Here is a 20,510-nt window from a genome sequence, read left to right as displayed (position 1 = left end):
AGACTGATATTTGGTCAACAACAAGCATTTCTTTCTCACAAAAGAGAGTAATGGGATTAATTTAGCATCTCCTAGCTTGTGGCATCTATTTCAGCATAAATCTCTATACGGAGGTCGATTGCACATATAACTATAAAGCAGAGTATTTGGGGGAATAGTGTGATGAAGAAAATCAGAAGACAAGCACAAATCAGGCCTCGGCTGATGGCATGCAGGAAGCCAATGTGTATTCTTGGGAACAGCACTTAGAAAATGGACTTAAAGAAAATAAATCACTTATATATAATTTCCCACTGCAAGAAGTTGATATTTGCAAATATCTCAGTACTTGGAATGAACATGGCATTCCTTCTGTTAATTCTGGATGATTCTCTTAGCTGTGCTCCCAAAACAGATACGTTTTCTTTTCATGATCTGCTTTGTAATGAAAGATCTCAAAGCGTGTCTCAGGATGTGGATTGTCACTTTTTGATCACCTAACAAATAAATGAAACAAATCTTTTAAATAACACCCGAGTGGCTTTGAGACAATATTCTCAATTCCCCAAGTGTATTGTTTAGCAGCATGTAATTTGTCCATGGCTCCTTGGAGAGCCCAATTGGTCAGCAGAAATCTACTGGACATCACCCAGAAGCAACTTCCTTTTCCAGATGGGCAACTCTTCTTTGGTATTTCTTTTTTCTTTTGAGATGGAGTTTTACTCAGCTGGAATGCAATGGCATGATCTCAGCTCCTCCGCCTCCTGGTTTCAAGTGATTCTCTTGCCTCGGCCTCCCAAGTAGCTGGGACTACAGGTGCATGCCACCATGCCCAGCGAATTTTTGTATTTTTAGTAGAGACGGGGTTTCACCGTGTTGGTAAGGCTGGTCTTGAACTCACCCACCTCAACCTCCCAAAGTGTTGGGATTATAGGCATGAGTCACTGCACCTGGCCTCTTCTTTGGTATTTCTCATTGAAATTCCTAAATAATAAAACCATTTTACTGTCTGTTAACTAAGAGCATGGAAGAAAAGATGATCAATTTTAGCAGAATTCTACAGATCCAAATAGATCCATGCAACACACCTGGAGGCATTTGGGGGGCTCCTGGTTAACTGAACATTCTGTATTTAATTGTTTACTGTAGCATCTGTCTGAAACAGTGGTTTCCAATCTTTTTCAGGTCACAGGTGCTCCTCCTCCTCCTTCTTCGAGAATCTGATTAAAGTTTTGTATTTTCATTCCTGAGAAATAGACATATACTCACACCCTCTGAGGCCCCAGTCATGGACTTCTAGGTCAATAATCACTCATCTGACAACATGCCAAAAATTTCTTGTGTTTATATGTTCTTTGATGTGCACTCTAGAAATGTACCAGAATTATGCTGTTTATATTCACATGTGCACCTACTACATATATATGTGAATGTCATTTTCTCTACTGAATGATTACATGAAATAGTATATATGAAGATGTATCACAAAAAGTCAAATGTGAGAATGTTGATGTTGCTCTTCTTGTTTGCACTGGCCATTTAAACACTGAACACTAAAGCTGCTGGGTGGCGTTGCAGCTGGTAAGTTATCTTATGGAAACTGCTCTTAAATATGGTCTTTCCATTCTCACAATCCAAAATGCCTGTTTATTCTTGTTTCATTTGAATAATTTATTTAAAACATCATAGCCTTCCTACTCTCCAGTCTTTACAGAACAGATACTTTTTGGGTGCATACTATGTCTAAGGCCCTTTGCCTTCTGTGAAAACACAAAATAAACAACACTTCTCCGTAATATTCTGTCAAGCCTGCATATAGCTGTAATTCCAAAAAAGGTCTTGCCAAAAGTAATTGATTTCTGACCTGAATTAGCAATTTTATTAATTACATTTCAAGCAAGCCAATTATTTGTTTGTTTAATGGATTTCTTATTATTAACTGATTATACACCATTAATGTTCATTAACATACCAAATTAGATTTCATGTCTCCTACACCATATACTGGAAATAACACCAGTCAACACTTTGCTAGTATCAGTTATAGAGGATATGTGTTGCAAGCACACTCTCAGCCAGGCTTTGGAAGTAGATAACTACTCAAGAACAACTTAAGAGCTTGCTAACCCTGTGCCTTTAGCTGTAATAGAAAACTTGATATGGAGGGTCCTCAAGAGTGTTGTTCAAATGAAATTCTTAGATGTGGGGAGAAGGTAATTATGAAAGAGATAACTTTGTCCAGGCATATGGTTTATATATAGTGAGACTTTGCTTAAAATTCCAGGAGGAGGAGTAGGGGAATGAAAGGAACTGGAAATGGAAGAAACAAACTCTCTCTGAGAGAAGAGTGGGAAGACAGACAATGTTTATTTTTTGTTTTGAAAAATAGCATCTTCACTCAGTAGAACCAAGTTTGAACTTGTGTATTCATGCACACACTGGGGGCTTCAATAAAAAAAGACATCTGACCAGCCACTATACACACATTTGTCAAATACCTGAAATAATGGGTGCCATCTATTGATATGGATTGTACCCAGTAGGAAAAAGAACAAAAGTTACATTCATTGTCATTTATTAGATACTTATTTTGAACTATGAGCTAAAGTCGAAGATGAATAGGCATAAGTATGACATTTTTCTATAAAAGGGAAACTGTAACTTACATATTATTTTCTAGCCAATCAACTTTAGACTTTAAAGTTTTTCCAATTTGTCCCCTGAACATGTGTTTCAAACAATCTTCTAAATTGGATATTTTGGTTGTTTCAACTTTTACCTATTACAGATAATGCAGAGCAGCAATGACGCTGAAAATAAATGAGAAACAAATGAGAAAAATGCACACCATTTCTTAAAAAGTGAAAAACAATGTTTAAATTCTGGGTCCATAAAGTGTTGAAAAACAACCCCATTGTACAACAGAATTAAAACACTTGGCAAAAGGGACTGGGATATTCATTTTTGACCAATTTCTGGTGCTGACCGATTTATATTTGTTCAAGTTATAAAGTTAAATTGCTTTTGACAAGTTGTTTTTGTCTAACTCACTAGTAGAGAGAGATAGACTGGCAACAAATAATTGCAATATAACGTAATAAGTACATCCATTAAGGCTTATAGAAGACACTAACAGAACAAAAAGGAAGGAGACAGAGAGAGCTTCAGAGGTGACATTTGAACTGGGCTTGAAAGAGTAGGTGTTGCCATCTAAGCTCAGTGAGGAATTCGGAACAAGATGTTCCAAAGTGTCTTTTCTCTAAGTAATTCTTTTTTTAAAAAAAATCACAGGATTCCAGGTGGATGAGTACTGTGCTATTAAACTAATAGAGTCAGTGTCTTAAAAATAGTCTAAGTTCGCTCTCTCACATGATCATTTAGCTTTCATCATTTTTATGCTCCACTTGGTAGAATATAAAAGTAGGCTGATATATTTGGGTTGGCAGATGAAGGCTTAGGAAAGTGCTACTGTCAGTTTTATGAAAATTTGGAGTTAGGATCAGTCGTGATCCAAAGCAGGGTTGGCAAAGTTTAATCACTGACATCTAAAATGATCATTTTGATGGCCATGTCTTCTACAGGTTTTATTTTAGGCTTATCTGTTGTTCTAGTCTCTGAGAACAAGTGCTTCATGAACTCAGAGATTTCCTTCTCTGAAATCTATTCTTCAATGGAAACCACTTATTAAATATCATTTTTGAACTTTCAGGATGTGCCATTTGTAGTTTCTCACTAGCAAGTTCACTACTGAAATATGAAGGAGCTCATAAAGCCTAAGAAAAATATATCCAATATTTTTGCTTTGTAGGGTCAGGGAGGACACAGAGATCACAATCAAGGTTCTAAAACTGTCAATGTCTGGTTGCTGGTGGTCTTGAGGTTTCTTAATTCAATGAAGACCTCTCAAGCTAAACAGAGGCTCCAAACGGCAAATTGTGACTAGGCTATAGTCACTTTTGCCAGACATTTAACTATTTTCTCTCATATTGATTTCCCAAACTTCCTCAACTTGGCCCTGGATCTCAGGGAACTATATTTTTCAGACTCCCTTGTCCTGTTTTCCTGGTAGTCTTGACCAACGGGAGGCACTGGTAAAAGATTGGAAGGAAGGGGACCCCAGGATATTTCTCCTATTCACTGTGCTTCTAATGATGTCTCTGGCAATTGCGACATCTCCTTCATGATTCTACCTCCTCTTGCTTCTCTCTGTTGTCTCACTTTCTGCTGGGGAGTCCTCCATTGCATGTCTATTAATAGTTCATGTTCTGGTTCCTCTTTCTGGTCTGTGGTGACGTCATCTCCACAGCGTTTCTTTCCAGCTCCTATCCCAGATAGTAGCATCCTGCTGTTGTTAACTTCAGTATTGTTATCAGAATTCATCATCCTCTGTGTGGCTTCTCAGCTCTCGCATCACAGGTATAACCAATTACCTGTGTTAAATTTCTTCTTTTTGAGATAGAGTGTTTTCTGTTTTCCTGGCTGATAACACCACTTGTAATGACAAAGATAATGACTATGAAAGAACATGGGAGGCAAGACTAAACCAGGAAGAAGTCGAATCCCTGAACAGACCAATAACAAGTTCTGAAATTGAGGCAGTCATTAATAGCCTACCAACCAATAAAAGCCCAGGACCAGACAGATTCGCAGCTAAATTCTGTGCAAAGAAGAGCTGATACCATTCCTTCTGAAAGTTTTCCAAACAATTGAAAAGGAGAGACTCCTTCCTAACTCGTTTTATGAGGCCAGCATCATCCCGATACCAAAACCTAGCAGAGACACAACAACAAAAAAACTTCAGGCCAATATCCCTGATGAATATGGATGTGAAAATCCTCAGTAAAATACTGGCAAAGTGAATCCAGCCACACATCAAAAAGCTTATCCACCACGATCAAGACAGCTTCATCCCTGGGATGCAAGGATGGTTTAACATATGCAAATCAATAAGCATAATCCATCACATAAACAGACCCAATGACAAAAACCACATGATTATCTCCTTAGATGCAGAAAAGGCCTTTGATAAAATTCAACATCCCTTCATATTAAAACCTCCCAATAAACTAGGTATTGGTGGAATGTATCTCAAAATAATAAGAGCTATTTATGACAAACCCTGAGCCAATATCATACGGAATGGGCAAAAGCTGGAACCATTTCCTGTGAAAACTGGTACAAGACAAGGATGCCCTCTCTCATCACTCCTATTCCACATAGTATTAGAAGTTCTGGCCAGAGCAATCAGGCAAGAGAAAGAAATAAAGGGTAATCAAATAGAAAGAGAGGAAGTCAAATTGTCTCTGTTTGCAGATGACATGATTGTATATTTAGAAAACCCCATTGTCTCAGCCCCAAAACTCCTTAAGCTGATAAGCAACTTCAGCAAAGTGTCAGGATACAAAATCAACAAGCAAAAATCACAAGCATTCCTGTACACCAACAATAGACAAGCAGAGAGCCAAATCATGAGTGAATTCCTATTCATAATTGTTATGAAGAGAATTAAATACCTAGGAATACAGCTAACAAGGGATGTGAAGGACATTGACAAGGAGAACTACAAACAACTGCTCAAAGAAATAAGAGAGGACACAAACAAATGGGAAAACATTCCATCTTCATGGATAGGAAGACTCAATATTGTGAAAATGGCCATATTGCCAAAAGTAATTTATAGGTTCAATTCTATTTCCAAACTACCATTGACATTCTTCACATAATTAGAAAAAACTGCTTTAAATTTCATATGGAACCAAAAAGGAGCCCATTCAGCCAAGACAATCCTAAGCAAAAAGAACAAAGCTGGAGTCATCACTCTACGTGACTTCAAACTATACTACAAGGCTACAGTAACCAAAACAGCATGGTACTGGTACCAAAACAGACATATACACCAATGAAACATAACAGAGACCACAGAAATAACACCACACATTTACAACCATTTGATCTTTGACAAACCTGACAAAAACAAGCAATGAGGAAAGGATTCCCTATTAATAAATTATGCTAGGAATACTGGCTAACCATATGCAGAAAACTGAAACTGAACCCCTTTCTTACACCTGATACAAAAATTTACTCAAGATGGATTAAAGACTTAAATGTAAAACCCCAAACCATAAAGATCCTAGAAGTAAACCTAGGCAATACCATTCAGGACATAGGCATTGGCAAAGACTTCATGAAGAAAACACCAAAAGCAATTGCAACAAAAGCCAAAATTGACAAATGGGATCTAATTAAACCAAAGAGCTTCTGCACAGCAAAAGAAACTAGCATCAGAATGAAAACAGGCAACCTACAGAATGGGAGAGAATTTTTCTCAAGCTACCCATCTGACAAAGTCCTAATATCCAGAATCAACAAGGACATTAAACAAATTTACAAGAAAAAAAACCCTATCAAAAAGTGGCAAAGGATATGAACAGACATTTCTCAAAAGAAGACCTTTATGTGGACAACAAACATATGAAAAAAAGCTCAACATCATTGATCATTAGAGAAGTGCCAATCTAAGCCACAACGAGACACCATCTCACACCAGTCAGAATGGCGATTATTAAAAAGTCAAGAAATTGGCCGGTGGCTCATGCCTGTAATCCCAGCACTTTGAGAGGGGGCGGGCGGATTACCTGAGGTCATGTGTTTGAGACCACCCTGGCAAAATATGGTGAAACCCCATCTCTACTAAAAGTACAAAAATTAGCTGGGCATGGTGGCAGTTGCCTGTAATTCCAACTACTCAGCAGGCTGAGGCAAGAGAATAGCTTGAACCCGGGAGGCAGAGGTTGCAGTGAGCCAAGATTGTGCCACTGCACTCCAGCCTGGATGACAGGAGTGAGTCTCCATCTCAAAAAAAAAATGTCAAGAAACAATAGATGCTGGTGAGGCTGTGGAGAAATAGGAGTACTTTTACACTGCTGGTGGGAATGTAAATTAGTTTAACCATTGTGGAAGATAGTATAGCAATTCCTCAAGGATCTAGAACCACAAGTACCATTTGACCTAGCAGTCCCATTACTGGGCATATACCCAAAGGAATATAAACCATTCTACTATAAAGATACATACACACATATGTTTATTGCAGCACTATTTATAATAGCAAAGACATGGAAACAACCCAAATGCCCATCAATGATAGACTGGATAAAGAAAACGTGGTACATATATACCTTTTTTATGCAGCCATAACAAAGAATGAGATCATGTTCTTTGCAGGGACATGAATGAAGCTGGAAGTCATCATCCTCAGCAAACTATCACAGGAACAGAAAACCAAACACTGCATGTTTTCACTCACAAGTAGGAGTTGAACAGTGAGAACACATGGACACAAGGATGGGAACAACACACACTGGGGCCTGTCGGGGAATGCAAGGGTGAAGGGTGAGGGGAGGGAGAGCACTGGGATAAATACCTAATGCATGCGGGGCTTAAAATCTAGATGATGGGTTGATAGGTGCAGCAAACGACCATGGCACATGTATATCTAAATAACAAACCTGCATCTTCTACGCATGTATCCCGGAACTTAAAGTTAAAAAAAGAACATGGAATCTCTTTACCATATGCAGCCTGCTTCTCAGATTCTATCTAGGGATATTGGTATATTCTTAACCATCAGAATCACAGAAAAAGGAAGGGGCTTTTCTGACCCCATTTGAGATGTGAGGTCCATCAAAAGTTTAGCCAGTGGTCTCAAGGCAGTTTCTACTGTGTACCGGGGGAGTCACCAAGTGACCTCTGCCCAGTGGAATATTGATTCTTGGATATCTACTTGAAATTACTTGGAGTAGTAATTCTTGGAGTAGTAGTTCTTCAATATCCATCTCAGGAGGAAGAATACAATTTAATTGCCAAATGGGTTCTTTTCCTACTTCCAATTTTTTATAGAAATATTGCAGGCAAAAATGTAACATATATTTGTAGGGTGGGAGAGGAGTAGTAATGTCTCATTTTTCCTTTTACATCTTCTACCCTAATGTAGAATAAAACATTTATTTTAGAGAGTATTTAAGATTCGCTTAAAGCAGAATATCCTCTGCAGTTAATCAATAGATAAAGACTCTGGAGAAGTCTTTGCTCTTGCCTGGATGTGCTGAAACCTCTATTTAAAGAATGAGCTGTGTATGTGAGCCAAGAATGCTTTTTGGCTTGGCAGCCTTTATCTAATCTTTGGGAGAGGTTAAAAGCCCAGATATACAATGTGGAAATTTTGAAACTTCCCTTAATGTAATCATCATTGTATGAGGAAGACCAGAAAGAAGAAAGCAATCTATTCTATATTTTTTAAAGCAGCAAAATAAAATTCAAGAGCTAGTTAAAATTCATTATATTTATCTACGTTTCAATCGTGGTATTGACATACTATATGGTTTTTTATCGAGTGTATAAGGAAATCCTGTATATTGATTTATAATAGCAACAACAGTCACTTTCAGATTTTCAGGGACTGATGAATCTCTCTGAGATCCTTTTTCTTCCTCTCTGTTCTTTGACTGTTTATGTCAGCATCTCTTCTGGAGGTAAAGACAAGAAGATAAGGTGGATGATGGCGAAATTGCAATTAATTATTTCGTTACCGTTAGAATGGTCGAAGAAAACCCAGCTTGGAAGAACAAAGTAAACTTATTTGAAAAAATTTGGCAATACAATTATTAAAAGATTCACTTTAACCCTAGAATCCTTTGCCCTATTAGTAGAGAGGATTACAGAAAGGTTTCAGTCACTACAGAGAAGTTTTTTTTTTTTTTTTTTTTTGAGACGGAGTTTCGCTGTTGTTACCCAGGCTGGAGTGCAATGGTGCGATCTCGGCTCACCGCAACCTCCGCCTCCTGGGTTCAAGCGATTCTCCTGCCTCAGCCTCCCTAGTAGCTGGGATTACAGGCGCGCGCCACCATGCCCAGCTAATTTTTAAAAAAATATTTTTAGTAGAGACGGAATTTCACCATTTTGACCAGGATGGTCTCGATCTCTTGACCTCGTGATTCACCCGTCTCGGCCTCCCAAAGTGCTGGGATTATAGGCGTGAGCCACTGCGCCCGGCTGAGAAGTTCTTTATTATTTCCATCACTCACAGTACCTTTCCAGTGTTCCACTGAGCAGAAACAGCCAGCCCTGGATGTGTGGGCATGCCAATTTAGGCATTGATAATGGCACAAACAAACATATCCCCTGACTCCCCTACCCTCAAACCAAAAACAAACCAGGCAAACTCTAGCGGAATTGTGAGTATCTGACATGTCTGTTGATCTCAAGGATACTGAATAGTTCGCAAGCAATGACAATGAAAGAATATAGCTTGGACTCTTGTGGGTTTTCCCTAAGATAGTTGGTATATTTTGAAGATACTAAAATATGAGAAAACCATCCTACTTTTGGTAAGTTTGTTTTGAAATTACAGTGATGCAATTTTTCTAACAGCAGCTTATAATGAGGTATCTCACAGTTAAGGTAAACACCAGATTTTCCACTAAAAATAGAATCTGTATTCAACTTTGCAGATAGAAGTACCACTTTGAGTCAGTAGGGCTTAGCAGGGGTTGTGTTCTGTTGCAGGCAAACTTAAGATGAAAATTATGTGTATGTTTTTGAACAGAAGTTTAAGACTCAATTTTTCTTCATTTCTTAACAATTTGTTCACTCTTCACCAAATGTTCACTGAATGCCTCCTTTGTGAAGAATGGAAGGGTAAAATTGGGTTGAAAGCAAATGTGTGCCAGCTGCCATATTAAATCCAGTATTTAGATTAACAAATATGCCACAACACCCTCCTTTTTACATTTCAAAAATTCTACTTTTTGCAAATTTGCCTTTTTTCCTAGTCTAGACTCACAAGAAGCAAGTCTAACTCGCTTACTGCTAAATTCCCCAGGACCTGTGACAGTATCTGAAATATTCTGGTTACTTAATAAATATTTGTGGAATGAATGAATGAATGAAAACCATTAATGACAATATAGTGTGATACATGAATAGGAGTTTGCACAAAGTCCTTCGGAGTCCCAGAAGTAGCAATAACAGATTGGAATGAGAGGCAGACTGGTCACAGACATATAAATTGAGACTTAAAAGGAGGAATAGACATTTTCCAGGAAGTGGAAGGAGGTAGACCAGGAGGGCCTTTTGAGGCAGAATACAGAAAAGTGAAGGTCAGCAGGAGTGCGGCATATGGGGGGAGGGAAGTGAACTATGGGTACTTTGTTCAACTGTGTTAGCCTCTCTTGAGAAGCTAACAGCCTTATTCTTGTGTGAGAAGTGCCAGAAGAAAAGGTAAGTGTTAGTTGCACATAATTTACATCTCCACTGCTATAGAAACCGAGAGGTTTTTGTTTGTTTGTTTTTTTGGCAAAATGGGTAAGTAGAATCTCAATCAAAATCACCTATACATTTTTCTTTGAAAGTGATCAGTTTTAAGTCACTGTAAGTAATTTTCAAACATATAAGCTGATTTTGGAAGCAATGCTGGTTCTTTCAGAAGAGTTATTTCAGTAAGCTTTCCTAGTGCATAAAATTGATTTTGTTGGTTTCCAGAGCTACTCTGGGACGAAAAGAAAACTACCCTTCAATCTAAAAGGAGTTCTTAGCTGTTGTAGACACTGTCTTATTTTTGTTGGATTATTTAAACGCACACATAATTGATAATAGTGTAACAAACTTGCAGTTTGATCCCTATTTCTTGTCTTCTACAAATGCTAAAAAACAAACAAACAAACAAAAAAACACACACACACAAACCAAAAAACAAAACTGTACTGCTTTTTAACAAAAAAATAAGTGGAAAAATTTCCAATTAGTTTGTGATGCAGATGTGAAGAAGAAGAGCTGGCTATTTCTGTCTTCTCAGGTCAGAAAAGAGCTAAACTTTGACCTTAGAAGATGAGTAATAACATGTGTTTGAAGCAGTCTGATTGAAGGAAGGCATCCAAAAAGGCCTAGGGTTGTTGGAAACAGCAAGTAAAATAATAGCAAATGTGTTGTCATAACAAAACAAGCTGGAGACTTCCCAATGTAGAAGAAAGATGATTCTTTTGTAGCATGCAAAAGCTGAAAGAAGGGGTTGTAACTCATGGATTGAAGGCATGACCTAAGACCTTTAATACATATTAGTTATTTTAATTCTCTGTAGAGATGATCCCTCCCATTTTATGAATGAGGACATTAAGGTTTTGATGTCTTGTCATTTGGGTGTGGTGGTCTCTAGTCTATGCATGAAAATATTCTAGGCATGTGCACTGCTGTTTCTTGCTCAAGTATCCACAACAGACACCATGCAATGCAGAGCCTAGCTGTTAGGCCTGGGCTAATCACTCCTCTCATTTTTCAGATTAAGGAAAGGGAGATGTGAAGAGTACGTGCTTGATCCAAATCACACAGGGAGTTAATGACACCGGCGAAGGTTTGGAACCCTTGTCTGCTTTCCTAGTGAGGTGGGCTTCCCATTGGCCCAACTGCACCTACTTTCTATCCCTTCTATTTACTGCATCATATACAGAAAGGAGACAACGTATCTTAATGGAATATTTAAAAATATATATATTTTGCAACTCTCTGCCAAAATTATATAAGTCACAAAGTTAACAATTTGACAAAAGCAAGATTGAGAAGGAATGTGGATAGCTGAGAGAGGCACTTAGGGTTTATTTAAAACCAGTGAGGTTTATTTAACCAGTGAAGTGCAGTATTGAAAGGCAGACTGGTAAAGAGGTTTTGCACAGGAAGGAAGAGATTTTGTTTGCTTTTCCTTCAGTCACTTATTAAATAGAGAGCCTTGGGTCATAACTAGCCAAAGCTAGAGAGATCCAAGATGGCTGATCACTAGCAGCTCGGGCTCGTAATTCCCAGTGAAAGCGCAGAGAACGAGAGGACGCCACACTTTCAGACGAATCAGATGAATATTTGTTGCTCACGGACTAGGAGATTCCCAGCAGAGGAGCCCCACAGGTCGCCAGGGCGACTCTTGTGGCTGGCGTGGCGGTTTTGCTGGCACCTTAGCGCACCAGTTCTTGGTGCAGAGTCCGGAGATTCCCGGGCAGAAAAGCACCATCAATCTTAACACCGCTATTTTGGCCAGCGCAGTGGATTGCTCAGATTTCAGCGCTGGGAATCAACAAGTTGGACGTCAGCTCAGAGAACTAGTTAGAAAGTCGGTAATTACAAAGACGACAGACGGATAAATATATAATGAAGGGAAGAAACCAGCGTAAAAAGGCAGAGAATACTCAAAATCAGAATGCCTCTCCCTCTACAGGGGATCGCAATTCCTCATCAGTAACGGAACAAGGCTTAATAGATTATGAGTGTGTTCCAATAACAGAAGCAGGTTTCAAAAGGTGGGTGATAAGAAACTTCTGTGAATTAAAAGAACTTGTTCTAGCCCAATGCAAAGAAACTAAGAACCTTGAAAAAAGGTTTGACGAAATGTTAACGAGAATGGACAATTTAGAGAAGAATATAAGTGAATTGATGGAGCTGAAAAACACAACACGAGAACTTCGCGAAGCATGCACAAGTTTAAACAGTCGAATTGATCAAGCAGAAGAAAGGATATCAGAAGTCGAGGACCAGCTCGGTGAAATGAAATGAGAAGACAAGAATGGAGAAAAAAGGATGAAAAGGAATGAGCAAAGTCTCCAGGAATTATGGGACTATGTGAAAAGACCTAATTTACGTTTGATAGGTGTACCTGAATGTGATGAAGAGAATGAATCCAAGTTGGAAAATACTCTTCAGAATATCATTCAGAAAAACATTCCCAACCTGGCAAGGCAGGGTAATATTCAACTCCAGGTAATACAGAGAACACCACAAAGATATTCTTCAAGAAGACCAACCCCAAGGCACATAATTGCCAGATTTATTATGGTTGAAATGAAGGAGAAAATACTAAGGGCAGCCAGAGAGAAAGGTCAGGTACCCATAAAGGGAAACCTATCAGACTTACAGCAGATCTCTCAGCAGAAACCCTACAAGCCAGAAAAGAGTGGGGACCAATATTTAACATCCTTAAAGAAAAGAACTTTCAACACAGAATTTCCTATCCAGCCAAACTAAGCTTTATGAGCGAAGGAAAAATTAAATCTTTTGCGAACAAACAAGTACTTAGAGACTTCACCACCACCAGGCCTGCTTTACAAGAGCTTTTGAAAGAAGCACTATACATATAAAGGAACAACCAATATCAGCCTTTCCAAAAATATATCAATAAGCAAAGAGCATTAACACAATGAAAAATTTACACTAACTAATGGGCAAAACAGTCAGCCAGCATCAAATGCCAGTATTAAACCTATATATATATTCTAATTGGATAAAAAGCCAAAACCCATCGGTATGCTGCATCCAGACCCATCTCACATGCAACGATATACAAAGACTCAAAACAAAGAGAAGGAGGAAGATTTACCAACCAAACAGAGAGTAAAAATAAACAAATAAACAAAAAGCAGGAGATGCAATTCTCGCCTCTCATAAAGTAGACTTTAAAGCAACAAAGAGCAAAAGAGGCAAAGAAGGACATTATATAATGGCAAAAGGATCAATGTAACAAGAAGAGCTAATGATTTTATAGATCAACGAGACAGAAAATTAACAAGGATATTCAGGACTTGAACTCAGACCCGGAACAAATAAACTTAATAAACATTTACAGAACTTTCCACTTCAAATACACAAAACATACATTACCACCTCACACCTATTCCAAAAGTGACTACATAATTGGAAGTAAATCACTCCTCAGTAATCGCATAGCATTTCATAGGTTTAAATGAAATATTGGTTGGCTGCTTGTTTGTTATTTTCTTCCCTTATTCCTTCCTGTCTACATCAAGTATAATTATTGGTATAAAAGAGGTTTTCAATACCCATTACTAAAATGCATTCTAGCCTGGGCAAGAAAGCAATACTCCCATTCTCTCTCTCTCTTTCTCTTCCTTTTTCTTCCTCTTCTTCATTTTTCTTTCTTTCTTTCTTTCAAAAAAAAAAAAAAAAAAAAAAAACTAGCCAAAGCTGTCACATACATGAAAGGGAACCAATAGCACGTGCCTGCCTCAAGAGGTTGTTATGGAACCTCCCATCCCGGTTCTGCAAGGTGATTATGTGTTTCTATTTTCCACAAAGAATGCCAAGAGTTGGAAAGTCAGGAATAAAGTTCCCAAAGATTTTGTGAATTGTGATCATTCACCTGTTTCTCCTAGGAGAGTTAACCAAAACAAAACAAAATGAAACAAAATAAAAAACAAAAAATAAAACTCTCAGGTGCCAGTCATTTTGGAAAATACTATTTGAAAAGCAGTGCATTTTATGGCCCTGTTTGCAGAATTGTGAATTAGTAAGTGCTCGTAACCTAAGGCCAAAATATTCCGGTAGGTGTAAAAGTTTATAAAAACTATACATCTATCACTGTTTTCTAATGTTTCATGGTAATTTTCATTCACTGGGGAATTAAATGGATCTGTGATACACATTTAAGTTAATTTATTCTGTAAGTAATGGCATGTTTTAAGGGGACTCAAAGTGATCATAATAATGGCAAGCCAACAAATCTTTGACAATTAGCATAGCAATGAATGTAAAAACGTGGGCGGGGGAAATGAAGGTATTTTTCAGAGGTTATTTCCAAGAACATTTTATGCATTTACATGACATATAGCCAAACTAGAAATTCCATGTAGTCTGTGCAAGTGATAGTCATATTAAAATCAACAAGAACAGTAGAAACAATTTGAAAAATGACTTAAAAATGGACTTATTGGGAGAAGAAAGCAAATAAAACAATCGCTGAATAAAAACAAGAATGATTGAAGTTAATATTTTTGAGACTTCTCCAAAATATTAAAGAATGATGTTTAAGAATCTAGTGTGAATATGTTTCTAAAAGATTTAGGTGTATGGCTTATTGCTCACTAATGCTTTTGTAAAAAAGGAAGAATTTATGTTTTCAAAGTGACCAAAGTTACATCAGGTTGTACTTAAAACTTGAGGTAGAGACAAAAATACAGGAAAAGTTACATATTCTTGTCATGACTTGCTACTTAACTCACTAATTGTTCTGATAGTCTTGGGATTTCCATCTACCTATAATTTAAAATTGTTGTTTTCAACTTTAGTGTGTGTAGGAATAACAGAAAGGACTAAACATGGACATTCCAGGGCCCCATCACAATTTTGATTTATTAAATTTGGGGGAAGGCTTTGAAATCTGCATTTTAACAAGCCTTACCCAAGATTTGAATTAGGTAAACTGTAGCCCACATCTGGAGAAAGAAACACAGCAGTAGAACAATTTCTAAGGGTGAATTCTTAATTTATACCTTTATTTTGGAGTGGCTGGTTGGAAATAACATAAGCTCTCATATAAGGCTTTTTTTTTTTGAGGTGGAGTCTGGTTCTGTCACTCAGGCTGGAGTGCAGTAGTGTGATCTTGGCTTACTGCAACCTCCGCCTCCTGAGCTCAAGTGATTCTCTTGTCTCAGCCTCCTGAGTAACTGGGATTACAGGCATGTGCCACCATGCCTGGCTAATTTTTTTGTATTTTTAGAATTAGCATGAAGTCCTATCATATTCCCGTGTCTGGCAGCACAGAGGAAGGACAGAAAAACAGTTCCTGTTGGGAAAATCCCCATTTCCTCATATTTAAAATGACAGTTGGATTAAATGCTGTCTAGATTCCCCTGTAGTTCCAATACTTTAAATGTGTATCTGATGTCTGGCAAATATTTCTTGAAAACTGTGACTCATGTATTGGCTAGTGTGGAGGATGGAATGAGCCTGGAAAAACTAGAAAGCAGCCTTCAGGCCATAAAATCAGTTAAAAAGTTAGATAAGATTCCCCTCCCTGCCCTCACTCTTCAGCCACAAGGTAGGGAGCCTGGGATGGCAATTAGATATATAAGCTCTATACTCAAATGTAAGAGATTTTATCTTGTAACCTTGAAAAACTTTTTAAGCAAGTGTCTACATATCATTGTCAGTCATTAGATGGACTGGTTGCCAAGCTGCCATCTCTGTGTTGATGGCTGATTAGTAGACATAAAAATCATGCTTAGAATAAATTTTAATAATTCTGTCACCAACAACATAAACACAACCAACATCATTTGTGTTAGCAATAATTTAATTCAGAAGGCTCCCATTTGACTAACTTTCTGTTAGGTAATAAGCTAATTTCTTTGCTTGGTGCTGTTGTAATCATTTTTTGCTTTTTAACTTAGAAGGCAGGGACTGTGACATTAAGTCACATAAAACAATAATGGGCTGTTGAATACTGAAAAAACTCTATTGGAGGAGTCATGCCTTACTTTTTTATTTTACATGATGTAAGTAGTTTAAAAATAACCTGTTGATTAAGAATTGATTCTAGTCACAAACATGTACTTCAATATTTTTTTAAAAAGTGTACTGGTAGGCCAGGTGTGGTGGCTCATGCCTGTAATCACAGCACTTTGGGAAGCTGGGGTGGGTGGATCACGAGGTCAGGAGATCGAGACCATCCTGGCCAACATGGTGAAACCCTGTCTTTACTAAAAATACAAAAATTAGCTGGGCATGGTGGTGCACGCCTGTAGTCCCAGCTACTTGGGAGGCTGAGGCAGGAGAATCACTTGAACCCAGGAGGTGGAGATTGCAGTGAGTTGAGATCATGCCACTGCACTGCAGCCTGGTGACAGAGCAAGACTCCATCTCAAAAAAAAAAAAAAAAAAAAAAAAAAAAAAAAATTACTGCTTATTAAAAGACATTTGCAAATAGTTGTAGCAAAGACTATGAGTATAAGATAGAGTTTCCTAACTCATGCACTTTTTCACTTAATTGTGTACTACATCAAGTGCCTGATGTTGCTCTCAGCATTAGACATAGAAAGGGGGGGAATGCCAATTAAAGTGTCTATTCTCCTGGGGTTTAATACTAAGGGGTTAGAAAGACATAAATTTATAACAAATGCTAAGTAGAAAATAAAATAGGGCAGGGGACAAAAGGTGGAGAGAATTTTATACTGATTGGTCAAAGAAGTCATTCTAATAAGGTGGCAATTATGCAGAGATCTGATAAAGTGAAGAATGAGCTACAAAGAGTTCCAGGCAGTGGCAACAGCAACCAAAATATGTGAAGCATTCTAAGAAAATACAGTATGAATTTGAAGAATTTAGAGCCCAGGCTTTTTCAAAAATTTTGGAGGATCTATAGCTAAGTTCTCCTCTTTCTATTAAGCCTCTTAGACGAGTCAAATCCTATGGATCTCCTGTTTTCATGAACTTCTATAGAATTTTGGCTTGTAATTTAACACAACTAAATGCTATTTTTGCCTTGTTTTCAGGGGTAGGGTGGGGTTAGTCTAATTTTCTTAACTGCATTGTAAATTTATGAACAGAGATCATACTTTGTGCTATTTCTGATACCAAAACTTCTAGCCTCTGTGTCCTGGTGTTGAACACATATTAGATCCTTAATAATGGTTATTTGATTACCCAAGTACTGTATACGCAAAATGATGTGCAATGCAAAAGTTTTTATGTGCAATGCAAGGGAAATGTTTCTTTGTCAAGATCCTTGTCAAGGTGTGGTATGGAATTGCTGCTAGGATCTAATATTTCTATTTGGAACTGAATGCCCTCACCCCTTAAATATACAGAAGCCTACTAAAAAGGAGAAAAATATAACAAATGAGGAGATATATTAAAAGACTTTATTCACAATAGAGAAATTTTACAAATATAATTTTAAAAAATTATGTGTCAATCTATTATGTTTCCCATAACATTGGAGATTTATATATAAAGTTGAAAATGACAGAATGGATTTATATACAAATCAAAAATAATGTACAAAATGTGTAGCTCATGAAAACATTATGACAAGTCATTGATTTCTGTAAACTGACATACAACTTACATGTATAATATTAATTGCAAAGTATATCAAGACATATTGCATAAACACAAAATTAAGTGCTATTTTAACTGTTCATCTTTCAGTATGTGAATATATATATAAATTTAACCGCACAACTTTGTTGAAAGTAAGTTTCTACTTAAAGATTCAGTTGTTAAAATTAACCCAAAATATAATTTTAATTAAATTATATCACTATAATATTAATCTCTTATCTTGTTTACATTTTTGGTGTTTTGGGACTTTTGTTAAAAAAAATCCAAGTTCTAGAACTGAAAAAATTTCATTGTTGCCATTGACAGGGCAACATATAGTACAGCTTCTTGTCTGTTCACACCAGGATACCAAGGTACCTTACAGTGCAGTGTGTACATACAACCTGATTTTAATACTCTATCTGCTGCAGAAATACTTATCAGCTTTGTGCTCTTTCAAATCAACTTGAAAAGAAAATGAGTTAATTTAAATTGCAAGTTCAAGGACATTTATACAAACATTATAATCTTAATACATGTGGCCCAATTTTGGCAATAATTCTTAATATTTTGCCTTGAAGTCTTGGGAACCAAGGGCTCTTGCTATCCATTCATTTCATTAGCTGAACTGAAGATATGAGTGGGAGAAGTTATTCTGGATCACAGAGACACATTAGCATGGAAATAATGATGTACTAAAGACTCTTACATTTACTAATTTTACTAATTTATTCTTTGACATATACCAATGTATGATGTTGAAAAACAGAAAAAAGGTCACAAAGATGGTCCTGTCAGTTAAAGGAAATCTTTAAAACACTTTCAAAAGCTAAAATAACTAAAACTATGAACTCTATTGATATCTAAGAAAACAATTGTCTTCAATAATACTAGGTGGAACCATATGAAACTGCTGACAGTTTTTAAACTAAAAATGCAGCAATTTCATATGCTTCAGCCAAATCCACGCGGTTGCACTGATCTTTCTGACCATTGTAGGTTGAAAATTCATATGGTCAAAGTCTTTGCACTTCAGTATATGCATCATATTAGCCCTTTCATGGAAATAGCTAGCTATATCTACATAAATATATATGAATATATAGTGAGCCAATGTAAATAAACAGAAGGTATCACCAAATCTATTCTTGAGAAAATCATTCCTATTTCAAAACTTAATGTTTAAAAGTATTATGTATTGAATTTGATCTACTCCAGGACTGTGGGGGATTGGGAGTGGCCATTTCTTTATATTTCTTCTAGGTTGTGATCTCTATGTTGAATATAACCATACTAAATATGCTATATTCTTATTTGGCCTAAAAATTTATTAGGTTTTCCTTGATTGATCATGAATAAATAAGATTGGCAAAGCTTCTTTCAGAATCAAATCCTGTTTTCACAAACTGAAATGAAATTTTAGTTGCTCTATAATTTACTACATTTGAGATACAAGTCTTTTTCAAAACTGAGAAATCTGAACCAAATAGAATGCTTTATTTTCTCAAGAAAAAAAATGAAGATGAAATACAAACAGATGAACCAAAAGCCATATGAAATACCCTCTCTTCAGAGAGACCCAATTTCTTCATATATTCAGTTAAACCCAAAAGCTAATCCATTAAGTAATACTATTTTCTTTAGAAAAATGTAATTCAGTGATAGCAGAGCTCTGCAAAATTTGAGAGCTCACCTCTCTGTGTAGTAGGGAATGGAAGAAATTAACCAGTACGTAATCCAGAAATGACATAGAGCATTTCAAGTAAAATTAAATAACACATTTACAAAATAGAAAATGCTAATATAATTAACCAACACAAATACACTGCAGTTCCAATGAAATGAGGTCAACATGAGATGATCCTTTTGGAATGACTTTCTAATTTGAATTACAATGTGAGTGAAGTATTTTAGAAGACATTCTATCAAATAATGATAGACCTGCATAAGGAGGCTGTCACAGTTAGAAGATCTGTCTCTGGTGGATAGACAAACCAGATTAACATGAAGTTGAAAAGGAAAAAGCTTTTTTAATACTTAATTTATTATTATGGCTTTTTGCAACATGGCAAAACATTACAGCTTAAAGCAGACATCATCTCCTCATAGAGGAGGAAAAAGTTTTGCAGTCAAATCAAATTGTAATTAAGAGGTCATTGCTATACCATTCTATTCAGTTTAATAAAAACGGTATTACAGCTTCATGAACTTCAGAGATAATAGGTTACTTAAAAACATAAAAAAACTGGTGGATACACTGGCTGAATAATAAAGGATATGATAAGGAATTTAGGCCCATCTATACTTATGATAATAAACATAAAAGACTGCAAAACAATTTAAGACCTTAGAATAATCACAGACCTATTAATAAAAGTTCATCACGTGCCTGATTACCAGAAAAGGAATTATTAAGGTATGCAGTGAAGGGAATGGAGCGGAATAAAATACAAGATGTCGTTTTATTCCTCTTTGAGTTCAACTTCCTTTTTATCTGTAGGGAGGACAGGGAGAAGATGTGCCTCGGTATTGAAGATCCAATGCTCCAGTGGAAGAAGATCATCGTCAGAAAATATTACGTACAAATATCTGGTGAGAGAAACATAAGTAGATGAGGCCCAAGAGACTAGACAGGCAGTGAAAACACAAACACACAG

General features: G+C 36.8%; 1 protein-coding gene across 1 annotated transcript in view; it reads right to left on the bottom strand.

Moving 5' to 3' along the window:
- Positions 1 to 17,650: 17,650 nt before the first annotated feature.
- MAN1A1 (mannosidase alpha class 1A member 1) overlaps positions 17,651 to 20,510 on the bottom strand; it is a 178,272-nt gene continuing 175,412 nt past the window's right edge. Inside the window, exon 13 of the mRNA XM_012450064.2 lies at positions 17,651 to 20,442. Coding sequence (XP_012305487.1) covers positions 20,316 to 20,442 — 127 coding nt within the window. The 3' untranslated portion in view covers positions 17,651 to 20,315. The remainder of the gene's footprint in view (positions 20,443 to 20,510) is intronic.

The sequence above is a fragment of the Aotus nancymaae genome, unplaced genomic scaffold (assembly GCF_030222135.1).
Source record: "Aotus nancymaae isolate 86718 unplaced genomic scaffold, 86718_ANA_hifiasm-v0.15.2.pri h1tg000040l, whole genome shotgun sequence".
Classification (NCBI taxonomy): domain Eukaryota; kingdom Metazoa; phylum Chordata; class Mammalia; order Primates; family Aotidae; genus Aotus; species Aotus nancymaae.
The sequence above is the reverse complement of the archived record's forward strand: the minus strand, read 5'-3'. Positions and strand labels throughout refer to the sequence as shown.